Source organism: Sturnus vulgaris, chromosome 34, assembly GCF_052056855.1.
Source record: "Sturnus vulgaris isolate bStuVul1 chromosome 34, bStuVul1.hap1, whole genome shotgun sequence".
NCBI lineage: Eukaryota > Metazoa > Chordata > Aves > Passeriformes > Sturnidae > Sturnus > Sturnus vulgaris.
Window position 1 is genome coordinate 499,256 of NC_142276.1, and position 21,875 is coordinate 521,130.

At 57.1% G+C, this 21,875-nt stretch overlaps 3 protein-coding genes across 3 annotated transcripts; all 3 read left to right on the forward strand.

Annotated features, from left to right (window-relative positions):
- The first annotated feature begins 456 nt into the window (after positions 1-456).
- CAPN1 (calpain 1) lies at positions 457-7,133 on the forward strand. The gene is made up of 23 exons (XM_014893046.2): positions 457-575; positions 947-1,068; positions 1,893-2,160; positions 2,248-2,317; positions 2,402-2,520; positions 2,962-3,095; positions 3,170-3,338; positions 3,430-3,513; positions 3,580-3,665; positions 3,736-3,810; positions 3,886-4,046; positions 4,118-4,296; positions 4,565-4,576; positions 4,659-4,870; positions 4,944-4,983; positions 5,063-5,128; positions 5,335-5,392; positions 5,481-5,545; positions 5,690-5,758; positions 6,104-6,182; positions 6,259-6,375; positions 6,536-6,594; positions 6,763-7,133. The coding sequence occupies exons 3-23, from the start codon at positions 1,894-1,896 to the stop codon at positions 6,787-6,789; spliced, it is 2,148 nt and encodes a 715-aa protein (XP_014748532.1). The 5' UTR covers positions 457-575; positions 947-1,068; position 1,893; the 3' UTR covers positions 6,790-7,133.
- A 245-nt stretch (positions 7,134-7,378) lies between these two features.
- Positions 7,379-13,583, forward strand: POLA2 (DNA polymerase alpha 2, accessory subunit). The gene is made up of 18 exons (XM_088155090.1): positions 7,379-7,896; positions 8,227-8,354; positions 8,440-8,525; positions 8,705-8,759; positions 8,840-8,946; positions 9,335-9,522; positions 9,665-9,753; positions 9,894-10,049; positions 10,143-10,205; positions 10,285-10,327; positions 10,748-10,866; positions 11,272-11,310; positions 11,422-11,495; positions 11,592-11,700; positions 12,157-12,263; positions 12,538-12,597; positions 12,685-12,811; positions 12,969-13,583. The coding sequence occupies exons 1-18, from the start codon at positions 7,773-7,775 to the stop codon at positions 13,200-13,202; spliced, it is 1,908 nt and encodes a 635-aa protein (XP_088011216.1). The 5' UTR covers positions 7,379-7,772; the 3' UTR covers positions 13,203-13,583.
- A 1,460-nt stretch (positions 13,584-15,043) lies between these two features.
- Positions 15,044-21,786, forward strand: CDC42EP2 (CDC42 effector protein 2). The gene is made up of 2 exons (XM_014893047.2): positions 15,044-15,245; positions 18,509-21,786. The coding sequence occupies exon 2, from the start codon at positions 18,540-18,542 to the stop codon at positions 19,143-19,145; it is 606 nt and encodes a 201-aa protein (XP_014748533.1). The 5' UTR covers positions 15,044-15,245; positions 18,509-18,539; the 3' UTR covers positions 19,146-21,786.
- The last annotated feature ends 89 nt before the right edge of the window (positions 21,787-21,875 follow it).

A 21,875-nucleotide genomic window follows, 5' to 3' on the forward strand; every position in this document is an offset into this window, starting at 1 on the left:
GCAAAAAATGAATAAAATGGGCAACATGTATTAAAAAAATCACTAATTTTCTTTTTTAAATGGTAAAAAACGCATTAAAAAGGGTGAGTGGCTCTGACCTGGGGGGGTCCATGGCGAGAGTGTCACACGTGCCACACACACAGGAATGGGGCAGAAATGTCACACAATGGCACACAAACACCCCACAGGTGTCCAGCCCCCGCAATGTTCCCCCTAACCCTCGCATGTCCCACCCCTGTCCAGTCCCCCCAGTGTCCTCCCTGTGTCCACTCTCACGTGTCCCACCCCTGTCCGGCCCCCACAGTGTCCCCTCAATGTCCCCCCCGTGTCCAGCCCCACCCACCCGCTGCGGTGAAAATCCCGCAGGATCCCGAGCAGCCCCAAATCCGCCCCGTGTCCCCTCCCCGCGGGCTGGGAGGGAAGGGAGGGAGCGGCGCAGGGAGGAGTCTCGGGGGGGGGGTGGGGGGAGCGGCCTCGCCTTTCTGCTCGAGGAAGTTTGGGGTGAGAAATTCGGCTTTTTGCCTTGTTTTCCCCCAAAAGCGGCGAGCCCGGGAGCGCCGCCCCTGCAGGCAGCGGTAGGAGCGGGGCCCGGGAGGTGACAGCGGGGACTGACGGGGACAGGCGGTGACACAGCGGGAGCGCTCCCAGACCCCGAGCGCGGGGACTCCCGGCTCTTACACAACTCCGGAATGGGGCAAAAACCTGGGAAAAGGGGCAAAGCCTGCCCCAGAGGCCTCCTCCCTTCCCTTCCCGCAGCTGGGGAAGGGCTGGGCTCTGGGGGGGCTCCCCCACCCCGCCCCCCGAGCCCTGGTTTAGCCAAAAAAGGGGATTTTGGGGTGCTGGAGCTGCCTCGGGGGGGTGGAATGGGGGTTGTTGATGGTTTTGCTGGAACTTTGGTGGTTTTTGCTGGGGTTTGAATTCTGTTCCGGTGTTTCTTCCCTTGCAGGAGGGCAGAAGTGGCAGCTGAAGTGCAGCCGGGCCCAGCCCTCGCCCCCAGGCACCTGCCGGGGTTCCAAGCACCCAAAACGGGGTGAAAAGAGGCGATTTCTGTCCCTTCACCCCAAAAACGTATGTGCGGAGGGGGCAGAGGGACCCGGCCCTGTGGGGAAGGGGGACACAGGGAACTGGGGGGACCCCTGGGGGCAGCGTGGGTTGGACTCCCCCTCACCCTCATTTTGGGGTTAATTTGTGCATTTTTGGGGCACAATCCCCGAGTTTTGGGGCATCCCTGACCCTCCCCCCAAAGGCTGTGCTGGGGTTTGGGGGTGACAGAACCCCCCGTGTTTGGCCTGATTTGGGGGCCTGCGCTGCCCCCACCCCTGTCACAGCTCCATCACTCCTTGGTGGCTCTGATTAGCGTTTAATTAACGTGCCTAGTGCTTAATTAACCACCCCAATGCTTAATGAGCCTCCCCAGAGCTCGAGGAAGGCCCTCGGGGTTGGACCCGGGGCCGCGCCCGCGGCCGCACCTCAACCTGCGCGACCAGTTCGGGGCAGTTCCCCTCATTTCCCGGGCCTTTGGGGCTGTCCCGTGTCGGAATTGTCAAGATTTTACTCTGACAGGGCCATTTCCAGGTGAAACACCACGATTTGGGACCCATGTGACCTTCCCTGTCCCTGGAATTCCCGTTTTTTACCCCAAAAAACTCACCAAAATCTCAACTCACCAAAATCTCAACTCACCAAATTTGCCGCAATTTCCTCCTTCCTGGAAGCAGGACTCCAAATCCGGGGGAAATACCCTATTCCCCCCAAAACCCCTATTTCCCCTCAAATTTCCTAATTCCCCCAGAAACCCCAAAAGCCCCCAAATCCCGCCAGACCTTATCCCAGTGCAGCACACCCGTCTCACCCCCGTTTCTCCCCAAGCACACTTGTCCCGTTCCCCGCAGGATGGCGGAGCCGCCGGTGGTGCCGGTGTTCTGCACCGGCGTCTCGGCGCAGGTTCGGCACCAGCGAGCCAAGGAGCTGGGGCTGGGCCAGCACGACAACGCCGTGCGGTACCTGGGCCAGGATTTCGGGCAGCTGGCCCAGGAGTGCCGGCGCTCCGGGACCCTGTTCCGGGACCCCGCCTTCCCCCCGGCCGCCTCCTCCCTGGGCTTCCGTGAGCTGGGCCCCGGCTCTTCCAAAACCCGCGGCGTGGAGTGGAAAAGACCCACGGTGAGCCCGGATCCATCCTCACCAAAACCCCGTGGGTTTGGGACATCCTGAATGTGGGAACATCCCGAATTTTGGGCTTTCCCGCAGGAGCTGTGTCCGCGCCCACAGTTCATTGTGGATGGAGCCACGCGCACCGACATCTGCCAGGGAGCTCTGGGTGAGGATTGCTTCTCCCCTGCCCCGCATTTGGGGATTTTGGGGATGGTTTTGGCAGGAATTTGGTGGTTTTGGTCCGTCCCAGGTGACTGCTGGCTGCTGGCGGCCATTGCGTCGCTGACGCTCAACGAGACGCTCCTGCACCGCGTGGTGCCGCACGGGCAGAGCTTCCAGCAGGGCTACACCGGCATCTTCCACTTCCAGGTCAGCCAGCCCCGGCCTTGGGGCTCCCCTCTGCCCTTTGCAGTGCAAATCCCCCGCTTTTGGGGCTCCCACCATCACCTCAGGCCTCCTCTTGTCATTCTCAGATGTTCCCACACCATTTTGGGGCTTTCTTCGCCTTTTTAAGCCTCCCCTTGACCATTTTTGAGGGGATACCCCAAAGTTTTAGGGCTCCCCTCTGCAATTTTGGGGTGACTCCCCCAACATTTTAAGGATTTCCTCATCCATTTTGGTCACACCCCCAATTCTGGGAGGATTCCCCCCATTTTGTGCATTTTCTCATCCCACTTCCTTGTGTCTCCATCCCGTTGTGACAACTCCACTTCCCTCCTGCCTTGTAGGACCCCAAACTGGGCATTTTCCCCCCAAAAATCTCCTTCCCTGGATCACCCAGGGGGTTCCTCCTCCTCCTTATCCCCCCAGATCTGGCAGTTTGGCGAGTGGCTGGACGTGGTGGTGGACGATTACTTGCCCACCAAGGACGGGAAGCTGCTCTTCGTGCACTCGGCCGAGGGCTCCGAGTTCTGGAGCGCGCTGCTGGAAAAGGCCTACGCCAAGTACGGCCCCTCCCCTCTCCCTGAGCCCATTTGGGGGGCAGAACCCCCCAGAAACCCCTCTGGGTGCTCTGTAGGGTGAATGGCTGCTACGAGGCACTGTCAGGGGGCAGCACCTCCGAGGGCTTCGAGGACTTCACCGGCGGCGTCACCGAATGGTTCGACCTGCGCCGGCCCCCGGCCGACCTGTACCAGATCATCCTGAAGGCACTGGAGCGTGGCTCGCTGCTGGGCTGCTCCATCGATGTGAGTGAGCCCATCTGGGCTTTCTGGGGGAAAAAACAGCGGGATTGGGGCTGTTCCTTTCCCTCAGTGACACTGCTGTGGCTCTGTGCAGATAACCAGCGCCTTCGACATGGAGGCTGTGACCTTCAAGAAGCTGGTGAAGGGCCACGCCTACTCGGTTACCGGCGCCAAGCAGGTGAGGGTGGCGCCGATTTGGGGGGAAGTCGGTGGATTTTGGGTCTCCTGACAGCGCCGTCTGCAGATCCCGTACCGAGGGCAGGCCCTGGAGCTCATCCGGATGCGCAATCCCTGGGGAGAGGTGGAGTGGACAGGCGCCTGGAGCGATGGGTGAGGTTTTGTTAGCACCAGGCTCCTTAGTGGTAACGACCCGGCCCTGCTGACCCCGCTGTCCCCACAGCTCGGCCGAGTGGCACGCGGTGGAGCCGGCACTGCGCCAGCAGCTCATGGTCAAGATGGAGGATGGAGAATTCTGGTAGGAAAAGTTCAACTCAAACCCCCTTTCCCAGCTGTTTCGTGCCTGGAAATGAGGGCAAAACTCTTCCTGCAGGATGTCCTTCCGGGATTTCCTGCGGGAATTCACCCGCCTGGAGATCTGCAACCTCACCCCGGACGCGCTGCAGTCCCGCAAGTTCCGCAAGTGGAACACACAGCTCTACGATGGCACGTGGCGGCGCGGCAGCACCGCCGGCGGCTGCCGGAACTACCCCGGTACGAGCTGGGGAATGGCCCTGGGTGTGTGGGGTCTGGCGCCCGCTGAGTCTCCTCTGCCCCCTCTGCAGCCACGTTCTGGATCAACCCCCAGTTCAAGATCCAGCTGGAGGAGGTGGACGATGAGCGGGATGAGGACGGCGGGCGTGAGCCCGGCTGCAGCTTCCTGCTGGCGCTGATGCAGAAGCACCGGCGCCGCGAGCGCCGCTACGGCAAGGACATGGAGACCATCGGGTTCGCTGTCTATGAGGTACTGGGGTCAGCTGAGATCAACTGGCCTTCACTGGGCTCAGTCACCACTAGCTGGGGTCAATTGGAATCAGTTGAGATCAGCTGAGATCAACTGCATTAATTGGGGTCAACTGCAGTCAAATGGGGTCAACCAGCTTCAACTGGTGCCAACTGGCATCACCTAGGGTCAGCTGGGGTTAACTGGCATTAACTAGGGTCAGTCAGGGCCAGCTGGTGTCACTGGTGCCATCACCCAGACCCAACTGGTGTCCGCCGTTTCCCCACAGGTCCCTCCCGAGGTGGGTACCCTGCGCCGGTGGGGCCAGGCCGTCCCGGGGGTGTTTTTGGGGCGGTTTTGGAGCATTTCCCCGATGCCTGCAGTACGTGGGGAGGTCAGGAGTGCACCTGAAGCGCGAGTTCTTCCTGGCCAACGCGTCGCGCGCGCGCTCCGAGCAGTTCATCAACCTGCGCGAGGTGAGCACGCGCTTCCGCCTGCCGCCCGGCGAGTACATCGTGGTGCCCTCCACCTTCGAGCCCAACAAGGAGGGCGACTTCGTGCTCCGCGTCTTCTCGGAGAAGAAAGCCGGCACCGAGTAAGCGTCGCCCGGGCAGCGCCGGCAGCACCCGCCGTGCCCCGTGCTCACCGCTCTGCTCCTCTGTCCGCAGGGAGATGGACGACAAGATCCAGGCCACGCTGCCGGACGAGGTCAGCAGGGGGCGAGCGGGGTGGGACTGGGGGGGTGCTGGAGTGGGGCTGTTACCAAAGTGGCCGATTTTGTCCCCAGAAAGTGCTGTCGGAGAGCGAAATCGATGAGAACTTCAAGCAGCTCTTCAAGCAGCTGGCGGGGCCGGTGAGGGGATGGTGGTGACGGTGATGGTGGCGTTGGTGTGTTGCTGTGATGTCATTGGTTTTCTGTGACATCGTTATTTGACTGCAATGTTGGTTGGCAGTGACATCATTGGTTGTTTGATGTCATTTTTGGCCATGACATCATTGGTTGCCGATGATGTCACTGCCCAGCAGTGACACTGGGGCCACCCCATGTCCCCTTCCCAGGACCTGGAGATCAGCGTCACTGAGCTCCAGACCATCCTCAACCGCATCATTGCCAAACGTGAGCCAGGGCCGGGACTGGGGGGGTTCCACCCCAATTAACCCCAGCCCCTCATTAATTAACCCTGGCCCAAAATTCCCAATTCCAGACAAAGATCTGCGCACCAAGGGCTTCAGCATCGAGTCCTGCCGGAGCATGGTGAACCTGATGGACGTATCCTGTGCTGTGGGCTGGGGGCTTGGGAGGACCCCTGAGCCACTCGGGGCTGGGCTGGGGGGACCCCGGAACCCCACCTGTGCTGGGCTGGGGGCTTGGGGGAACCCCTGAACCCCCCTTTCCTTAACCCCACTTCCCCAGAAAGACGGGAACGGGAAACTGGGACTGGTGGAGTTCAACGTCCTCTGGAACCGGATTCGCAATTACCTGGTGGGGCTGGGGGCTCTCTCCCGGCTTCTGGGGGGGATTTTGGGGTCTCCTTCATGGGTGACCACCATTTTTGGGTTTCTCTCCTCATGGGAGACCCCTCCTCCACTGTTTTCCTCCCTTTTTTGGGGTGTAATGAGGCAGGTTGGGGTGTGGGATGAAGATTTTGGAGTCTCTCCTCGCCCCCTTTCTGAGGGAACTTTGGGGTACACTGGGGGTGTTTGGGAGGTCTCCCCTCATGAGTCATCCCCGTTATTTTGGGGGTGATTTTAGGGTACACGGGGGGTGTTTTGGGGGTTTCCCCTTACGAGTCACCCCCGTTTTTTGGGGGGGGGCTGTTCCTTCCAGAGCATTTTCCGCAAGTTCGACCTGGACAAGTCGGGCTCCATCAGCGCCTACGAGCTGCGCCTGGCGCTGGAGGCTGCAGGTGACCCCCGGGGACCCCCAGGGACCCCTCCCCTGCCCCATGGCCCCCAGGTGACCCCGGGTGTCCCCTGTCTCAGGGTACCGGCTGAACAAGAAGCTGCACGAGCTGCTCATCACCCGCTACGCCGAGCCCGACCTGGCCCTGGACTTTGACAGCTTCGTCTGCTGCCTCGTGCGCCTCGAGACCATGTTCCGTGAGCACCTGATCCCAAATTATCCCTCCCATACAATCCCAAATGATCCCAAACCATCCTGGCCCTCCCGCCCATCCCACCCACACTTTTCCCTCAGAAATGTAACTTCCCGTTCCCCGCCCCCCCCCCCCCAAATCCCCACACCTTTCTCTCCTCTCAGGGTTTTTCCAAGCCATGGACGTGGACCAGGACGGCGTCGTCACCTTCGACCTGCTGCAGGTACTGCTGTGGGGAGGCCTTCCTCCTCTTCCTCTTCTTCCTCCTTCTCCTTTTTCTCCTTCTCCTCCTCTCCCTCCTCTCGCTCTTCCCACACTTTCTTCACCCTCTCCTCCTCTTTCTCCCCCTCCTGCCCTTCCTCCCTCACCCTCTCCTCCTCCTCATCCCCAGTGGCTCCAGCTCACCATGTTTGCCTGACCGGACCCTCCAAGTGCCTTCCACGACCCCGCGCCGGTTTTTTCTCTCTTTTTTGGCTTTTTTCAGCAGGAAAGTCTGGACGGGGGGGGGGATGGGGTGGGGTCACACGGGACCCCCCCCCCCCCGAGCTTTGCCAAAGCCCCCCTGTCCCTGCCCCCACCTCACGCTCGGCCCTTTTGGGGCAAATCCTCCCAATTTCGGTGCCTCTTGTGCTGATGGAGCCCCGGCCGTCGCCCTTCGCTTCAGGGATCTGCTGCCCCCGGGTGCCATAACGTGGTTTTTTATTGTATAAATTAAAAATGAGATAAAAACCAAAGGGAAAAAACATCTTATTTAAGTCAAAACTCCTTTTTCTGGCAGTTCTTTCTCCCATCAAGGTGGGGGGTGAGGGGTTCTCGAGGTGCTGCAAAATAGCAGATTTAAAAATAATGGGTTTAAGAGTTGTCTAGGGGTTATAGATCACAGATTTGGGGTTATATTTATATATTTTTGGGATGTCTTGGTGGTTGTGACTTAAAACCCGGGGGTGTCTCCTGGGCAGGGGGTGAAGGACGAGGCTGCCACGACTCGGAGGGGGTGAGGGGCCAGGGAGGGAGGGGACCCCGGACCCGGGGCAGAGCAGGACCCCTCAGGCCCGGTTCGACCTTCCAGATCTGGGCAGGACCCCTCAGGCCCGGTTCGTTCCCCCTCAGGCCCGGTTCGCCTCCCCAGGCCCGGTTCGGGAGCGGTTCCCTCAGAGCCCCCTCAGCCCCGCCCCCTCAGCGCTCTGAGGGCGCGAATTTTCCCGCCCTTTTTTCCTCCCGCCCTTTTCCCCTCCCACCCCCCGATGGGCGGGGTTTGGAGCCCGCCGGTCACGCCCCTTCACCCGCCCATCCCGCTCCCATTGGTCCGCTGCGTCTAAATCTGCATAGGCCCGCCCTTTCCCCGCCTCTTCTCCTTATACGGCTTGGCCACGCCCCCTCCCTCGCGGTTCGAGCGCGGCCATGGCGGAGCCGGGGATGGAGCCGGAGCCCGAGCGGGGTCGGGAAGCGGTGACGGCCGAGGCGGTGCTGAGGGAGCTGCGGCTCTTCGAGCTGCGCTGCCAGGGCGAGGAAGTGCCCGACAAACGTGAGGGCTCCAGGGGACGCGGCTTGGGGGGGAAGATGGGAGGGCTAGGGGAGGAGGAAGAGAGTTTGGGGGACTGGGGAGGTGTCGGGGGAGCTGTGAGGGGTTTGGGGGGCTGAGGGTGTCAGGGGAGGTGGGAGGGGAATAGTTGGTTTATAAGGGGATAAAAGGGTCTGTTGTGGGAAATATTTGGTTTATGGGGGCCAGGATTTTGGGAGCTGCCAGCTTTTGGGGGGCACAAAGGATTGAGGGGGTGGTTGGGGGGGTACCCAAGGGTTTGAGCGAGGGTCTGGGTGGGATTTGGGACCCCTCTGATCCCTCTTCTCCCTGCAGTGGTGGAGCTGTGCCTGACCCACGGGCTGGGCCCAGTGGCCTTGGCCAACGAGCTGCTGGCCTTTGTCACCAGCAAAGACCTCGACCCCCAGCTCACCCCGGAAGGTCTCGACGCCTTCGAGCACGAGGTGGGGTTCCCGATTTCCCCCTGCACCCCAAAACCCCTGAAGGGAGCAGGGAGCACTCACTGCCACCCCTGTCCTGCTGCCCCAGGTGCTGGCCAAGCGTGGCAGCCGCGGCCGGCGCGGCCGGGACGAGCGCCGGGGGCTCCTCCACGACATCCACTCGCTCCAGGAGCTGTATCCCGACATCCTGGGGATAACCCGAGCGCTTTGGGTGGCTCTGGCAGGACTTGGGGGCCTGTGAGCTGTCACAGATCCTCAGCAGAGGCCTGGGAATGGGAGGAATTATTGGATTTGGGGGTCCTAGGGGGCTTCACCCCAAACCAGGAGCGTTGGTGCCCCTTAACGAGTGTCAGCCTCAGCGAGGAGCAGGAGGACGAGCTGCTGGACGCCTACACCACCCCATCCAAGGTGGGCATCACCCCCAATCCACGGGCTTTGCCTTCAAACCAGCCTGGAAACACCTTTATTTTTGTGCCTGTTCCCTCCAGGGCTCCCAGAAACGCACCAATTCCACACCAGAGACGCCCCGGCCCAAGCGGGCGCCATCCTCCCGCAGCCCCTACGGGCTCTTCTCCCCCGGCAGCTTCTCCCCGAGGTGGGTCAGGGCTCCTGGGGGGCTTCTTTAAACCACAGCTCCATCAACTCACCCTTTTTCCCCTCTTTTCTTCCTTCCTTTCCTGTAAAATTACACCATTACGAAGTTGAAATGGAGCATTTTAGAGCTGTAAATCTGGGGGGAATTGTTCAAACCCCACTGAACTCCTTGCAATTATAAAGCCTCTAAAGCTACAGACACGTTGTCATTTTTAAAACCTCATTAATCAACACAAACCATTAAACACTAAAATTCATCCCTTTAACCCCCATTTATCTTTTTGTGCTCAGAACGAGGGTAACAAAAAGGAGGAGAACTCAAAATCCGTGGAGTTTTTGGGGCGGCCCCGTCCTGGCCTGAATCCCCCTTGGTCTTCTTGTCCCCACAGTGTCACCCCCTCCCAGAAATATTCATCCCGTGGGGGCCGGGGCGAGGTCGTGGCCTCGTTTGGCTCTGCCCAGGGCCCGGCCTGGAGCGGCCGCGGCGGCTGCAGCGTCCGACTCTTCGGGCAGCCCGAGCAGAACCTCAGCAAACCCTACAAGTTCATGTTCCAGAAAGCGCTGGACGTGCGGGAAGGTGCCCGGTCGGGGGAGGCTTGGGGACACCCTGGAGCGGGGGGGGGTCAGGGGCTGGTTGGGGACACAGGGTTGGGGTCAGGGGCTGTTTGGTGACACAGGGTTGGGGTCAGGGGCTGTTTGGTGACACTGGGTTCCCCCAGTGCTGGCTGAGCGGGTGGAGGAGCTCGGGGAGGTTCTGCGAAGGCACCATGGCCTGGACGGCTTCAGCTCAACTGCACTGCCAGCTCAGGTGAGACCCCAGCCCCATTTGGGGTGAATCCCCCCCCCCCCCGTTTTGGGTTAAACCGCCCTTGTTTTTGGGGTCACCCCATTTTGAGTTAAAGCATTGTGTTTACCATTTTGGGGTAACACGTTTTTGGGGTCCCACAGGAGCCGGTGACGGTGCTGGGGCAGATCAGCTGCGATGGGAACGGGAAGCTGAACCCCAAATCCGTGCTGCTGGTGGGGGACAGGGAGCACTCGGGGGGGGCCCAGGTCCCACTGGACCTCTCAGAGCTGCCAGAATATTCCCTGTTCCCAGGACAGGTGAGGTTTGGGGGGGTTCTCCTTCCCTCCCTGCCCCTTTTCCCCCATTCCCACACTTTTTCCCCAATTTCGCCCTGTTTTGCCCCAATCCAGGTGGTGGCTCTGGAAGGCACCAACAGCACGGGCAGGAGGATGGTGGTGTCCAAGCTCTACGAGGTGACCCTGCTCCCAGGGCCTTTGGGGGGGCTTTGGGGGGGATTTGGGGCACTTGGAGACATCCCCAACTTTCCCACAGGGGGTCCCGCTGCCTTTCCACACCCCCACGGAGCCCATGGCAGGTGAGCCCTGAGATTTGTCCCCAAATCCCCATTTCTGTTTCCAGATCCTATTTTTTGTCTCCAGCTCTGATTTTTTTTTTCCCCCCCCCAAATCCTCGTTTTTGTCCCCAAAGTGCCCTTTGGATTCTCCTTTCCCCCATTTTGATTCCCCAAGTCTCCCTTTCTGTCCCCAGACTCCCCTGATTGTCCCCAAATCCCTCTTTTCCCCTCCCACACTCCCTTTTCACCCCCAAACCCCCATTTTCAATCCCAAATCTCCCTTTTTATCCCTAAATCCCCTTTCCTCTTATCCCCAAGCCACTTTTTCTCCCCATCCCCTCTTCCTTCCTCCCCACATTCCCATTCCCCAAACCCCCCCATTTTTGATCCCTATTCACCCCAAACTTCCCCTTTTTTCCCCCAAACTCCCTCTTCCCCCAGAGCAGAGGATGGTGCTGGTGGCCTGTGGCCCCTTCACGCCCTCGGATGGCGTCGCCTTCGAGCCCCTGAGTGACCTCCTGGAGGTTGTGGCCCGTGACCGCCCTGACGTTTGTGTCCTGGTGAGGGCACCCCAATTAACCCCTCATTAACGATCAATATTTAATTACATCATCATCATTAACCCAATCCTGCACCCCTCACCCGGACCCCACAGCCTCCAAATGCTTGGGAGGTTCCAAACCCTTTAAAATCCCATTTCTGAACCCCAAAATCCCCATTTCTCACCCCAAAGTGACAGAAAAGCTCCACTTTTAGAGCAAATGCTGCCCTTGGAGTTAAACTCTGATTCCCTGCCTGGACACCTGGACACAACACATCCATTTCAGCAATTTCCCCTTTTTGTTCTCATTTTGCCCCGAGATTTTGGGGCTGTTGGCTAAAATCATTCATGAGAGTTATTACAAATAATTAAAGATTAAGGTTTTGAGGGTGATTTAAGGGGGTCCTTTGCTGTTTTCCCACAGCTGGGGCCGTTCCTGGACGCCAAACACGAGCAGGTGGAGGTGAGGAGGGATCCCCCCAAAACCCCCTCAGTCCCTGTGGATCTGGGACAGCACCCAGTCCCCCAAAACCTCTGGAAATTGTTCCAATCCCATTGTTCTCCCCCAATTCAGAGCTGCCAGCTCCTGGGCTCCTTCTCTGACGTGTTCAGGCTCTGCCTCAGGACCATCATCGAGGGCACCCGGAGGTGGGCACAGGGACAGCCCCAAACCCCTCATTCCCGTGGGGATTTTTCCCCAGAATCACTGCTTTTCACCCCAAAAATCTCTCCTTTTCCCCCCAGTGCTGGCTCCCAGCTGGTTCTGGTGCCCTCTCTCCGAGATGTCTCCCACGATTTCGTGTACCCCCAGCCTCCCTTCCTCTTCCCAGACCTGCCCAAGGAGGACAGAGCGGTACCAGCCCCAAAATTCTCCTTTTTCACCCCAAAAAATGAATTCCCACCCCTCCTGGTAACCCTATCTGGGATTTGGGGCGAATTCCCTCATTTTCCCCACCTGGGATTTCCTGCCACAGCTTCCAAGGGAACAAAGGATTTGGGATTGGAATTTCAGAGCTCCCAACGCCCTCCCCCAGCCCTTTTTGGGTTCAAATCCCCTCATTCACTGATTCTTTATTCCCCCTCATACAATTATTCTTTATCTCTCAGGAGCAGATCTGATGCTCCTGCAGAAAATCCAGCTCAGCCCCGGGGATTTTGGGGAACATTTTGAGGTTTTAAGGAAAACTTGGTGGGATTGGGGTGGTTTTGGGGTGACTTGGAGCCGATTTGGGGCACTCTGGGGTGGGTTTGGGGCGCTGTGGGGCTCCCCAGGCTGTCCTGGTGTCCAGCCCCGTGTCCTTGTGTCCAGCGTGTGCTCCTGGTGCCCGAGCCCTGCACCCTGGATATCGACGGTGTCATCTTCGGCCTCACCTCCACCGACCTCCTCTTCCACATGGGGGCTGAGGAGATCAGCAGGTGCCCCTTTTGAACCTTGTCGCCCTTTTTTTGACCTTTTTTCCCTATTTCTTTAACATTTTCCCCCTTTTGTTTAACTTTGCCCCCACCTTTTCTTTAATCTTCCCCTTTTTTAATGTTTTCCCCTTTTTTCCTCTGCCTTTTCTCTCTTTCCTTCCCCCTCAAATCCCCTCTTCACCCCCTGTTTTCCTTTCCCATCTTCCCCTTTTCCCCCATCCCTTTTTCCCCCATTTTCTCCCTTTTCTCACCCATTTCTCTCCCGTTTCTCCCACAGCTCCTCCGGGATCAGCGACCGCTTCACGCGGATCCTGCGGCACATCCTGACACAGCGCAGGTGCGACCTCCCAAAAAACGCCTCTTTTCTCCCCAAAATGACTCTTTCCTCCCCTAACTCACCTCCTTTCTCCCCAAACCCCCGCAGTTTCTACCCCCTGTACCCCCCCTCCGAGGAGCTCAACGTGGATTTCGAGGCCCTGGCGGCGTTCGCGGCGCTGCCGGTGACCCCCGACGTGCTGGTGACCCCGTCCGAGCTGCGCTTCTTCATCAAGGTCAGAGGGACCCCAAAATTCCAGAGGGACAAAAACACGGGAGGGGCTGGAAGGGACCCAAATCATCCCAAAGCAGCGGATTTTGGGGTCTGGGTGGGCTGTGGGGTCCCAGTATGGATTTGGGACACCTCTGATCGCTGTCCCCTGTCCCCTGCAGGACGTCCTGGGCTGTGTCTGCATCAACCCCGGGCGCCTGACCAAGGGCCGGGCCGGGGGCACCTACGGGCGGCTGCTGCTGCAGAGGGACAGAGCTGGGGACAAAACCAGCGACAGCTCTGGGGACATTCCTGGAGAGAATCCTGGGGACAAAGCCAGGAACGGTCCCGGGGACAATCCCAGGGACACCCCCCGGAGCAGCCCCTGTGTGGCCGCCCAGGTCGTGAGGATTTGAACTCCCAGCTCTGCCTGTTCCCCACCCACGGCTGCAGGACCAGGAATTGGGGTTAGAACTCCAGGAATTCTGGTAAAAAACTCCTGGAATTCTGATTAAAACCCACAGAATTGTTTGGCACAGGGAGGAGTTTCCCCAGCAGGAATTTGGGAAGGGAATCCGGGCATGGGATCCTCCCTGTCCTGGTGTCACCCCTGCCCTCACTGGCCTCGTTAGGGGACTTGGAGTTTAATTAGTCCAAAACCAATTAATTACGGATTCCTGGTGCTGCTGCTTCCCAGAAAAACCAGCTCCAGGTTTTGGCTTTGACCCTTTTCCCAAACCTTTTGCCCCAAATTTATGATGATGAAGGTGAAAATTTAATTAAAGTTTCTGCCTGTCCTGGTGTCGTTTCCTGAGGGAAAAAAGTAAATCCAAGGGGGGGTATTTTGGGGTAAAACCAGGGAAAATTGGGGCTGGGGAGAGAGATTCCCCTCACAACTCCAGAGTGGGGCCAGGACTTTCCCAAAAATCTCCTTTTTCTCCCCAAATATCCCCATGGAGTAGCTGGGAAGTGTCGAGGTCACCTCTGGCTGTCACATCCCAGTTCCTTCCCTGGTCTTTCCCCAATTCCAGCACTTTTCACCTCAGATAAAATACAGTTTTTCCAACATCCATAAAATCTCTTTTTCCTGATTTTCTTTCCTCCAATTTCCAGTTTTATTTCCTGATTTTTTTTGCGGGGGAGGGGAGCAGAATCCCATTTCTCCCCACTTTTCCCCTTGGGTTCTTCTCCCCCAGCCTCAGTTTCACTTGGGAAAACCCCGATTTTGGTAAAACCAGCAGCAGAAAGAGCCAGAGCTGTGTCCTAGGGGAATTTTGGGACTTTCGACCCTTCTCCACCGTTCAATCCCATCCCATACTCGGGATTTAATTCGGGAATTCCCGAGGATTTGGGGGCGGGGAGCTGATCCCGATGGGATTTTCCAGCCTTTTTTTTTTTTTTTTTTTTCCTACGGGGCTTTTTTTTTTTCCCCGGGGAGAGGCCGAGGGAGTTCCTGGAATTCCCGGGAAGGGAAGCGAGGCCGGGGTGGGGGCCTGGAATCCGCTCGGGAGCGCCGGAGCCGATGCCGAATCCTGGCCCCGATCCCAGGTGGGGATCCCGGGATCCGCAGGTGACAGCGCCGGGAATTGGGAAGGGGAAGGGATGGAGGAACTCGCTCGCAATCCCGGGATGCTGCAGGGGCGGGGGGAAGGCGGGCAGAGCTTTTCCTGCGGCGCTGTCACCTCCCGGATTTAAAGGGAAAGGCAGCGATTCCTTCCTTTTATCCCGGAAAACAAACGGCGGATCCTTCCCCCACAGCCCCCCCGCCCTCTCCGCTTCCCTGCTTAATTAAACCAGCGCTTAATTAGAGGCCCCCGGCTCCGCCCGCTCCCGGCTTAGAGCAGCGGCGGAGGCGCGGAACGGCCCCGGAAAAGCGCCTGGAGACCTGGAAAAGTCCTGGAATAGCCCTGGAACAGCTCCTGGATCCCCGGAACGGCCTCTGGATCTCTGGAGCAATCCCTGAATCCCTGAAATAGCTCCTGGATCCCTGGAATAGCCCCGGATCCCGGCCCGGCGCACAGGAGAATCCCTGGATTTCCAAACCCCCGGATTCCCGAACCCCAGGATTCCCGAATTCCTGCATTCCCGAACCCCCGGATTCCTGCATTCCCGGACCCCCGCATTTCCAAGGCGTGTCCGGGCCCGAGCGGACTCCGGCCCCGTCCCGGGCTGTGTCCGCTCCCCGCGCGGTTCCGGCCCGGGAGGAGCCGCCCGCAGGAGCCGCTGTTATTTTTTCCCGGATTTTGGCTTTTTCCGTGGATTTTTTGTCACCGGGGTGTGGCCGAGGCCGGAGCCGGCGCTTCCTCATCCACCAGCTTCCCTCTGCAATTCTCCCGAGCCCCTGAAATCGGGATTTTCCTGGGAAAAGGGAGGAGCCCCCGGCACGTCCCGGTGTCCGCTGGAATGGAATTGTCACCGCTCCGCTGCCCCCGGCCCGGATTCTCCGCTGGATTCCCCAGGTGGGACGGGATTAAGGGAATTCTTTCTCTGTTTTAACCCATTTTTAACCAATTCCAGCTTTTCCCTTGGGGTCGGATCCCACAGACGGGTCCAGGCGCCTCTCCCAAAATCCCCATTCCCTAAAAAAAAAAACCCCAGCCTTCATCCCAAATGGTTCTTCCTCCTCTCTCCCGCTCGGAGACCGCAGGGAAATGAGGCATTTCCATCCTTTTTTTGGGGGGGGGGGGGAAATCCCAAAGCTCTGGAGCGATCCAGGGGCAAATCTCCTTCCCAGGGGCAGATTTGGAGGCGAGGATTTAAATCGGGCACCAAAAAAAAGGCTCGGAAGGAGAGGAATGGGAGGAACTGGAGGAGTTTTTGGAAGCTGCTCCTCCCTCGGGCCATTCCCTTGGGAAAAGGAGATTTAATTCCATCCCTGAATCCCCACTTTGGGAAATGGAATTGCTCTTGGAGACACCGGGGTGGGAAAGGGCTGCTCTGACAGCACCAAAATTCCCGAAAATTGTCCCAACCCCCCCCAAATTCCTGTGGGGCAGAGCCCAAAATGCTGGAAATGGGTAGGAAGTGAGAAATTTTTATGGAAAAATGGTGGGAAAAGTAAAAAAATGTTGAGGTCCTGAAGCTGAAGGGGCTGAAAATGGGCAGAAAAGTTCACATTGAGGTAGAAATTTCCAAAACCAGGGGGAAAGAAATGAAATTTGCGGGTTGTGAGAGGTAAATTTGTGGCAAGAGGCAAAAAGATCCCAAACTTTTCCTCAGCCAAAGCCTGAATTTCCAAAAATAGGTGGAAAATGAAATGCACTGAAGCCCAAAGTGCTGAAAAAAGAACAAAAATTTCCTCTAATTTGCGAAAAGGAGCCCAAATTCTTCCCAATCCAAACCCAAAAAATGGGTGGAAAGGGAGCGAGATTTCCTCTATAGAAGATGGAATTGATGGAAACAGGGAAAAATTCCTCAAATTTTCCTCCCTGGGAATCGAATCTGCTGATTCAGGCGATTCCAAGGGGTCGGAGTCCTGGGAGCGTCTCCTGGAGCTCCTCCCACTCAGATCTGGGGAAAACATCCTTTTTTTTTTTTTTTTTTTCCTTTTTCCCTGTTTTCCTCCTTCCTGACTCTTCCTTCTGGGGTGTCCTGAATTCTCCTGGGATTTTAGGGATGCAAACTCCCAGAAATGAGTTTTTAATTTGATTTATTTTCCCAGCCCATTTTCCACCTGCAGGGAATGAGGAGTGCCATGGGTTTGCCTGGGGGAAAAAAAAAAATCCCCAGAAAGTTCCGTGAAAAGGAGTTTTTTTGGGGGATGGGGTCCCATTCCCGGGGATTTCTCTGTCGCAGCACAAAGGGAGCAGAGCTCGGGAACGTTCCCAGCTTTTCCCGGGGCTTTGTCCCGGCCCAGCCGAGCAGGAGAGCCCAGGGGGAGGGATTTGGGGTCAGGGAGGGCAGTTTGGGGTGGGAAAAGAGAATTCCTGCAAGGGAACGATCCCAGGGCACTGAGGCTCCGGGATGTGCATCCCCACCATCATCATCATCCCAGCCCCACCTGGGAATTCACATTTTGGGGGCTGATTTTCCTGCAAATCCATCCTTTTCCTTACAAATCCACTTCTTCCCCCCACAAATCCATTTTTTCCCCTCTACAGTTCCATTTTTCCCCTACAACCCTGCTTTTTCCCCCCTATAAATCCATTTTTCCCCCCCTCCAACCTCATTCTTTTCCCTACAATTCCCCTCTTCCAATGGCTCCAGTGGTTCCCCAGGGCCGTGGCCCCGATCCTGATCCCAATGGAAGGATCCTTCTCTGTCCCTGTGTCTCTGTGCCCATCCCTGTCCCCTCTCCTGTCCCTGTCTGTGCCATCCCGGTGCCGCCGCCCCCTCCCGTCCCGCGTTAATCCCGGGATTAGCAGCGCTGGATTCTGCACTGTCAGGATTCTCCTGCCCGGAGCCGCCGGACGGGGCCGGGCCCGGCGCCGATTCCGGGATCGCCCCGGGATCCTCTTCCCTCCCTTTCCCTCCCTGGATCCTCTTCCCTCCCTTTCCCTCCCTTCCCTCCTTTCCCTCTCGGCCTCGGGAGCGTCGCCAGCACGGGTCGGTAACGGGGTCTGGGGGGAAATGGGGAAAAAACAGGGGAGAATAGGAGAGAATTCCATAAAAATGGGGGGTAATGGGGGAGTATTCCATGAAAATGGGAATTTCATAAAGACATGATAATGGGGGGAAGTATTTCCTAAGGAATAAGGGATAAAGAAGTGTTCCCTAAAAACAGGGATGATAAGGGAATATTTCCTAAAAACAGGAATTATAAGGGAATATTCCCTAAAAATAGGGGATAATGACACAGTAGTCCCTAAAAATGGGATAATAAGAGAATATTCCCCAAAAGCAGGCAATTGTGAGGGAATATTCCCCAAAAGCAGGGCCTAGGCAGCAGCAGTCGGGATCAGGGAGGTTGGGAGGTTGAAGGGGAATTGGGATTTTCCATCCCTCGGGGCATTGCTGCTGTTGTTGTGTTTTTAGGGACAAGTCCTGGCCGCTCCCCCGGGACTTTTCTGGGTCAAATTCTGCCCGGGAGAGGCCCCTCAGGGTGTCCCAGCCCGAGACAAACCCATCCCAAAAATCCCAAAATCCCTCCCGAACTGCCCCGTCCTTGCTGGCAGTGCGGGATCGGCTCCATGTTTACAAAAACAGGGATGGACGGATTTTTTTTCCCTGAAAATTCGTGATAAGGGTGAAAACCTCTAGAACTTCCCACTTGCTGATTTAACAGAGAACATTCAGGTGGCCCCAAACCCATCCCATCCCTTTTTCCCTCCCAATGAGGCATCTCCCAGAGCTGGACACATTCACAGCACCAAAATTTCCCATTTTTGCCTCATTTCTCCCCACAGTTGTAAAATCAACCCAGATCCGATGTCTGAACTCAGAGTTCACAGCTAAAACAGAGGAAACCCCAACTTCCTTCCCCTTCTGGCCCCAAATCTCCAAAATCTCTTGTTTTTACTTCAGCTGGGCTGGGTGGGGCCGAGGTGAGAAAATCCCTTTTGGGTTAAAACGCCTCTTCCCAACGCTCTGCTGTAACTCCCCAGCCCGATTCCTGGCTGACACCACAACCCCTCTGCATTTCCCCGTGCCTGGGTTTCATTACCTGCTGCTCTGGGCACCGGTACCGCGGCAGGGGAGCAGCGTCTGGAGTTCATTGCCGACCCCCGTTGATGTGTCAGAGCTCGGCACTGAGCGCTCCTCTCTCTCTCTCTCCTCACTCCAGGCTGTCCTGAGGCCGGCTGGCGCTGGCCACCATGGCCACCAAGGTGCCCATCTACCTGAAGAGAGGCAGCAGGAAGGGCAAGAAGGAGAAGCTGCGGGACATCCTGTCCTCGGACATGATCAGCCCCCCTCTGGGGGATTTCCGCCACACCATCCACATCGGCAGCGGCGGCCAGGGCGACACGTTCGGGGACATCTCCTTCCTGCAGGGCAAGTTCCACCTGCTGCCCCGCGGAGGCGCCGAGCCCGCGGCAGCACCGGAGCCCTTCGAGTTCTCGCGCACGGCCACCATGTCGGGGGCCGAGGTGGCCACGGCGCCGTCGCCGCTGCTCAAGAACGCCATTTCCCTGCCGGCCCTTGGCGGCGCCCAGGCGCTCACCCTGCCCTCGGCGCAGGCCCCGCCGAAGCCGCCGCGGCTGCACCTGGATGAGACGGTGTCACCGGTGGTGTCACCGGTGTCCCCAGCGTGTCCCCGCAGCCCTCGGGCCACCAACGGCGAGGCCGAGCCCTTGGTGTCGCACGCGGGCTCGCTGCTGTCCCTGCACGTGGACCTGGGCCCGTCCATCCTGGAGGATGTGCTGCAGGTCATGGACAGGCACCAGGCCGAGCGCGGCGCCCGCCCGGAGGTCCTGACGTGAGGATGAGGATGGTGAGGGTGATTTTTGGGGGTTTTTCGGACGTGGATCTCGCCAGGTGAGGGTTCAGCCTCGGGACAGAACCAAAGGGACCTCCCCGAGCTGTCCCAGGCTCGTCCAGTGCCGGCGCTGAGCACAGGAAACGCAACCCTGCTGGAGCCCACGGGATGAATTCCCAAAAATTCCGGGCAGGAGGATTTGGGGGGACAGCGGGGTTTGTTCTCATCACGGCGGTGCCACCTCAGCTTCTGCTCCTTTAAATCCTTTGGGAACCCCACATATCGGGAAATCTCCACCGGGAAATCTCCACCAGACTTTGTGTCCCCGGAGAAGCCAAAACTCTCCCTGGAGGAGCTCACATTTCCCAAAGGAGATCGTTTTAGGAACTCAATCCATGGAGGAGCCAAAAATCCCCTCTGGGGCCGAACTGGAGCGACAGGAGCAGGGCTGGAATCGTCACTGAGATTCCAAAACAACCCAAAATCCCAGAGTGAGGCGCAGGTGGACTCTGGCAGCAGGGCTGGGATGGGAAGGAGGGAATGCCATGGGGAATTCCGGCTGGATTTTGCTGGAAACGCTGCTGGGGCTGGCTCGGGGACAGGGTGGGACCAGGCTCCTTCCATGAATTCCATCCTTTCACCGATTCCTGGGAATTTCAGCCCAGAAGGAGGCCGGGATCTGGGGCGGAGTCGTGGCCCCTCCTGTCCCTCAGTTCCTCACTGCCTAACGAGTCTAATTTAGATTATCTGACTAATGACTCATTAGATTCTCGAGCTCCTGGCTCGTTAACCAACCCTTGTCCCGCCTCTTCCTTCCGGAAACCCGAACCACTTCTGGTGAGAACACCCAGAATTTGGGGAACAACCCGATCTTCCAAGGTTTTCATCTGTAAAATAATTAATTAGGCTCGATCAGCTCCAGGTTTAATTTCTATTTGGTCCAGCTCTTCCCTGCTCTAAACTCTTTTCTCTCCCCATGCTCTTTTAACTTATTTCAGGATTTTTCCTCCCCAAACCAATTCCAGGACAGAGCTGTTTCAGAGCCTCGTTTGTGATTAATTAACCCCAGGGATGTGATTAATTAACCCCAGGGACGAGAGACTTTGATGGGAACGTGGCTCCGTGTCCCCTCCTGTCCCACAAACACACCCCAGCTGCTGCTCAGACAAACAGCTTGAAGGGAATCCAGCCCACAACAGCTCAACTTGGGCGGCTTTCAGTGGTCTGGGGGCTTTCCAGCGTGGCGTGGGCTGGGACAACGTGGATGCACTTTTTTCCCTGGACTTCACCCCAGTTTTCCTGGGTTCCACCTCCATCAGTGATTTAAAGCTGGAGCTGTTTGTGCTCCACCAGGAATTGCGAAATTGTTGCTGCCGGAGTCGTTTTGTAATAAGCAAAATCAGCCAAAATCCCCTTTTTTCCCCAGTTTTGCCCCTTTTCTCCCTCAGTTTTTTTCCCTTTCACGACCCAGGGCTGGATTTTGGGGTGTTCCAGCTTTAATTTGGGAGACTTGATTTTCCCCTTACTCGTTCCCCTCTGCTCCAGTCTTGGAAAAGTTCCTTTAATTTCCCAGATCTTGAGGGTTTTTTACCATAAAAAGTTGATTTTACTTTTCTCACCCCTCTCCTCTTTCCCCTCTTCCCTCCCTCTTGCACCTCTCACACTACACTTGCTATAAACCCCTGAAATTATCCCCAAAATTATTGTTATTATTCCTGAAATTAACCCCAATATCACTTTATCCCTGAAATGTATTTTTTTCCCAATCTCACCTCCTGCAAAAAAAACCCCACAAATTCCTTAATTAATTTTTAATCACTAATAAACCATTTGGGATCCCTTTCCACTGGAGCCTCCTTCACTTCTCCCTTAATTAATCCCTCCCTGAAATAACGATTTATGCAAACCCCTGTTGCCAAACTCGGCTGATTTACTCCCAATTCCAAGGATTTGAGTCATCCGGAGCAGCTGTGACTCAGCGCCCACTCCCCTCCCTTCCTGGGGAGTTCATTCCGGAATCAATCAAGGATGGAATCATTAATTAATTAGCCCCAGCAGGGGCAGAGCTCCCGCCCCCCTCCCTCGTTATCCCTGATTAACGCCGCCCACGCCAGGAACAGCCGGCCTGGGATTACCAGGAGGAGGAAGAGGGAGGAACGTTTGACCAGGGGGTGACCTTGGGGGAAAAAAAAGTAAAATTCTCAGCAAACAGGGAAAAAAAACCACAGGTGCGATGTGGAAGTAAGGAGGAAAAAGAGAGAGGAATTCACCTGGAAGTTGACATCAAACCTCGCTTGCTGTGGGATCTGTGCATGACCTCTGTCCTGGGGGATGAATTTAAGGATAGTTGGTTAATTTAGGTTTGGTAAAAAGGGAAAAGAGCTCAAAAATGGGAATTTTTGGCAGGAATTTTTTGGAGATGAAGAGGCTTGAGGGGTGGCTGGGTTTGGTTGAGATCATAAGCAGACCTAGGGAATCTGCAGAGATTTGGGATCTGTGCATCCCCATGTGCCACATCCAGGCTTTTCCTGGGATAATTCCAGGACAGCAATACCACCACATCCCTGGGCAGCCCGTGCCAGGACAGGATAACCCTTTCAATAAAGGAATTTTCTACTGAATAAACTTCCCCTGCTGCAACTCGAGGCTGTTACTTCTTGTTTTATCCATCGGGAGAAAGGATCTCTCCCTCAGCCTCTTTCCAGGGAATTGTAGGGAGCAATGAGGTCTCTCA

Bases quoted from the DNA above. Each gene is read 5' to 3' on its own strand.
- CAPN1 (XM_014893046.2), top strand. From the start codon at position 1,894: ATGGCGGAGCCGCCGGTGGTGCCGGTGTTCTGCACCGGCGTCTCGGCG. The intron at 4,984-5,062 runs GTCAGCAGGGGG...TTTTGTCCCCAG, and splicing joins AGGCCACGCTGCCGGACGAG to AAAGTGCTGTCGGAGAGCGA. The intron at 6,595-6,762 runs GTACTGCTGTGG...CCTCATCCCCAG, and splicing joins TCACCTTCGACCTGCTGCAG to TGGCTCCAGCTCACCATGTT.
- POLA2 (XM_088155090.1), top strand. From the start codon at position 7,773: ATGGCGGAGCCGGGGATGGAGCCGGAGCCCGAGCGGGGTCGGGAAGCG. The intron at 8,760-8,839 runs GTGGGCATCACC...TGTTCCCTCCAG, and splicing joins CCTACACCACCCCATCCAAG to GGCTCCCAGAAACGCACCAA. The intron at 10,206-10,284 runs GTGACCCTGCTC...ACTTTCCCACAG, and splicing joins TGGTGTCCAAGCTCTACGAG to GGGGTCCCGCTGCCTTTCCA.
- CDC42EP2 (XM_014893047.2), top strand. From the start codon at position 18,540: ATGGCCACCAAGGTGCCCATCTACCTGAAGAGAGGCAGCAGGAAGGGC.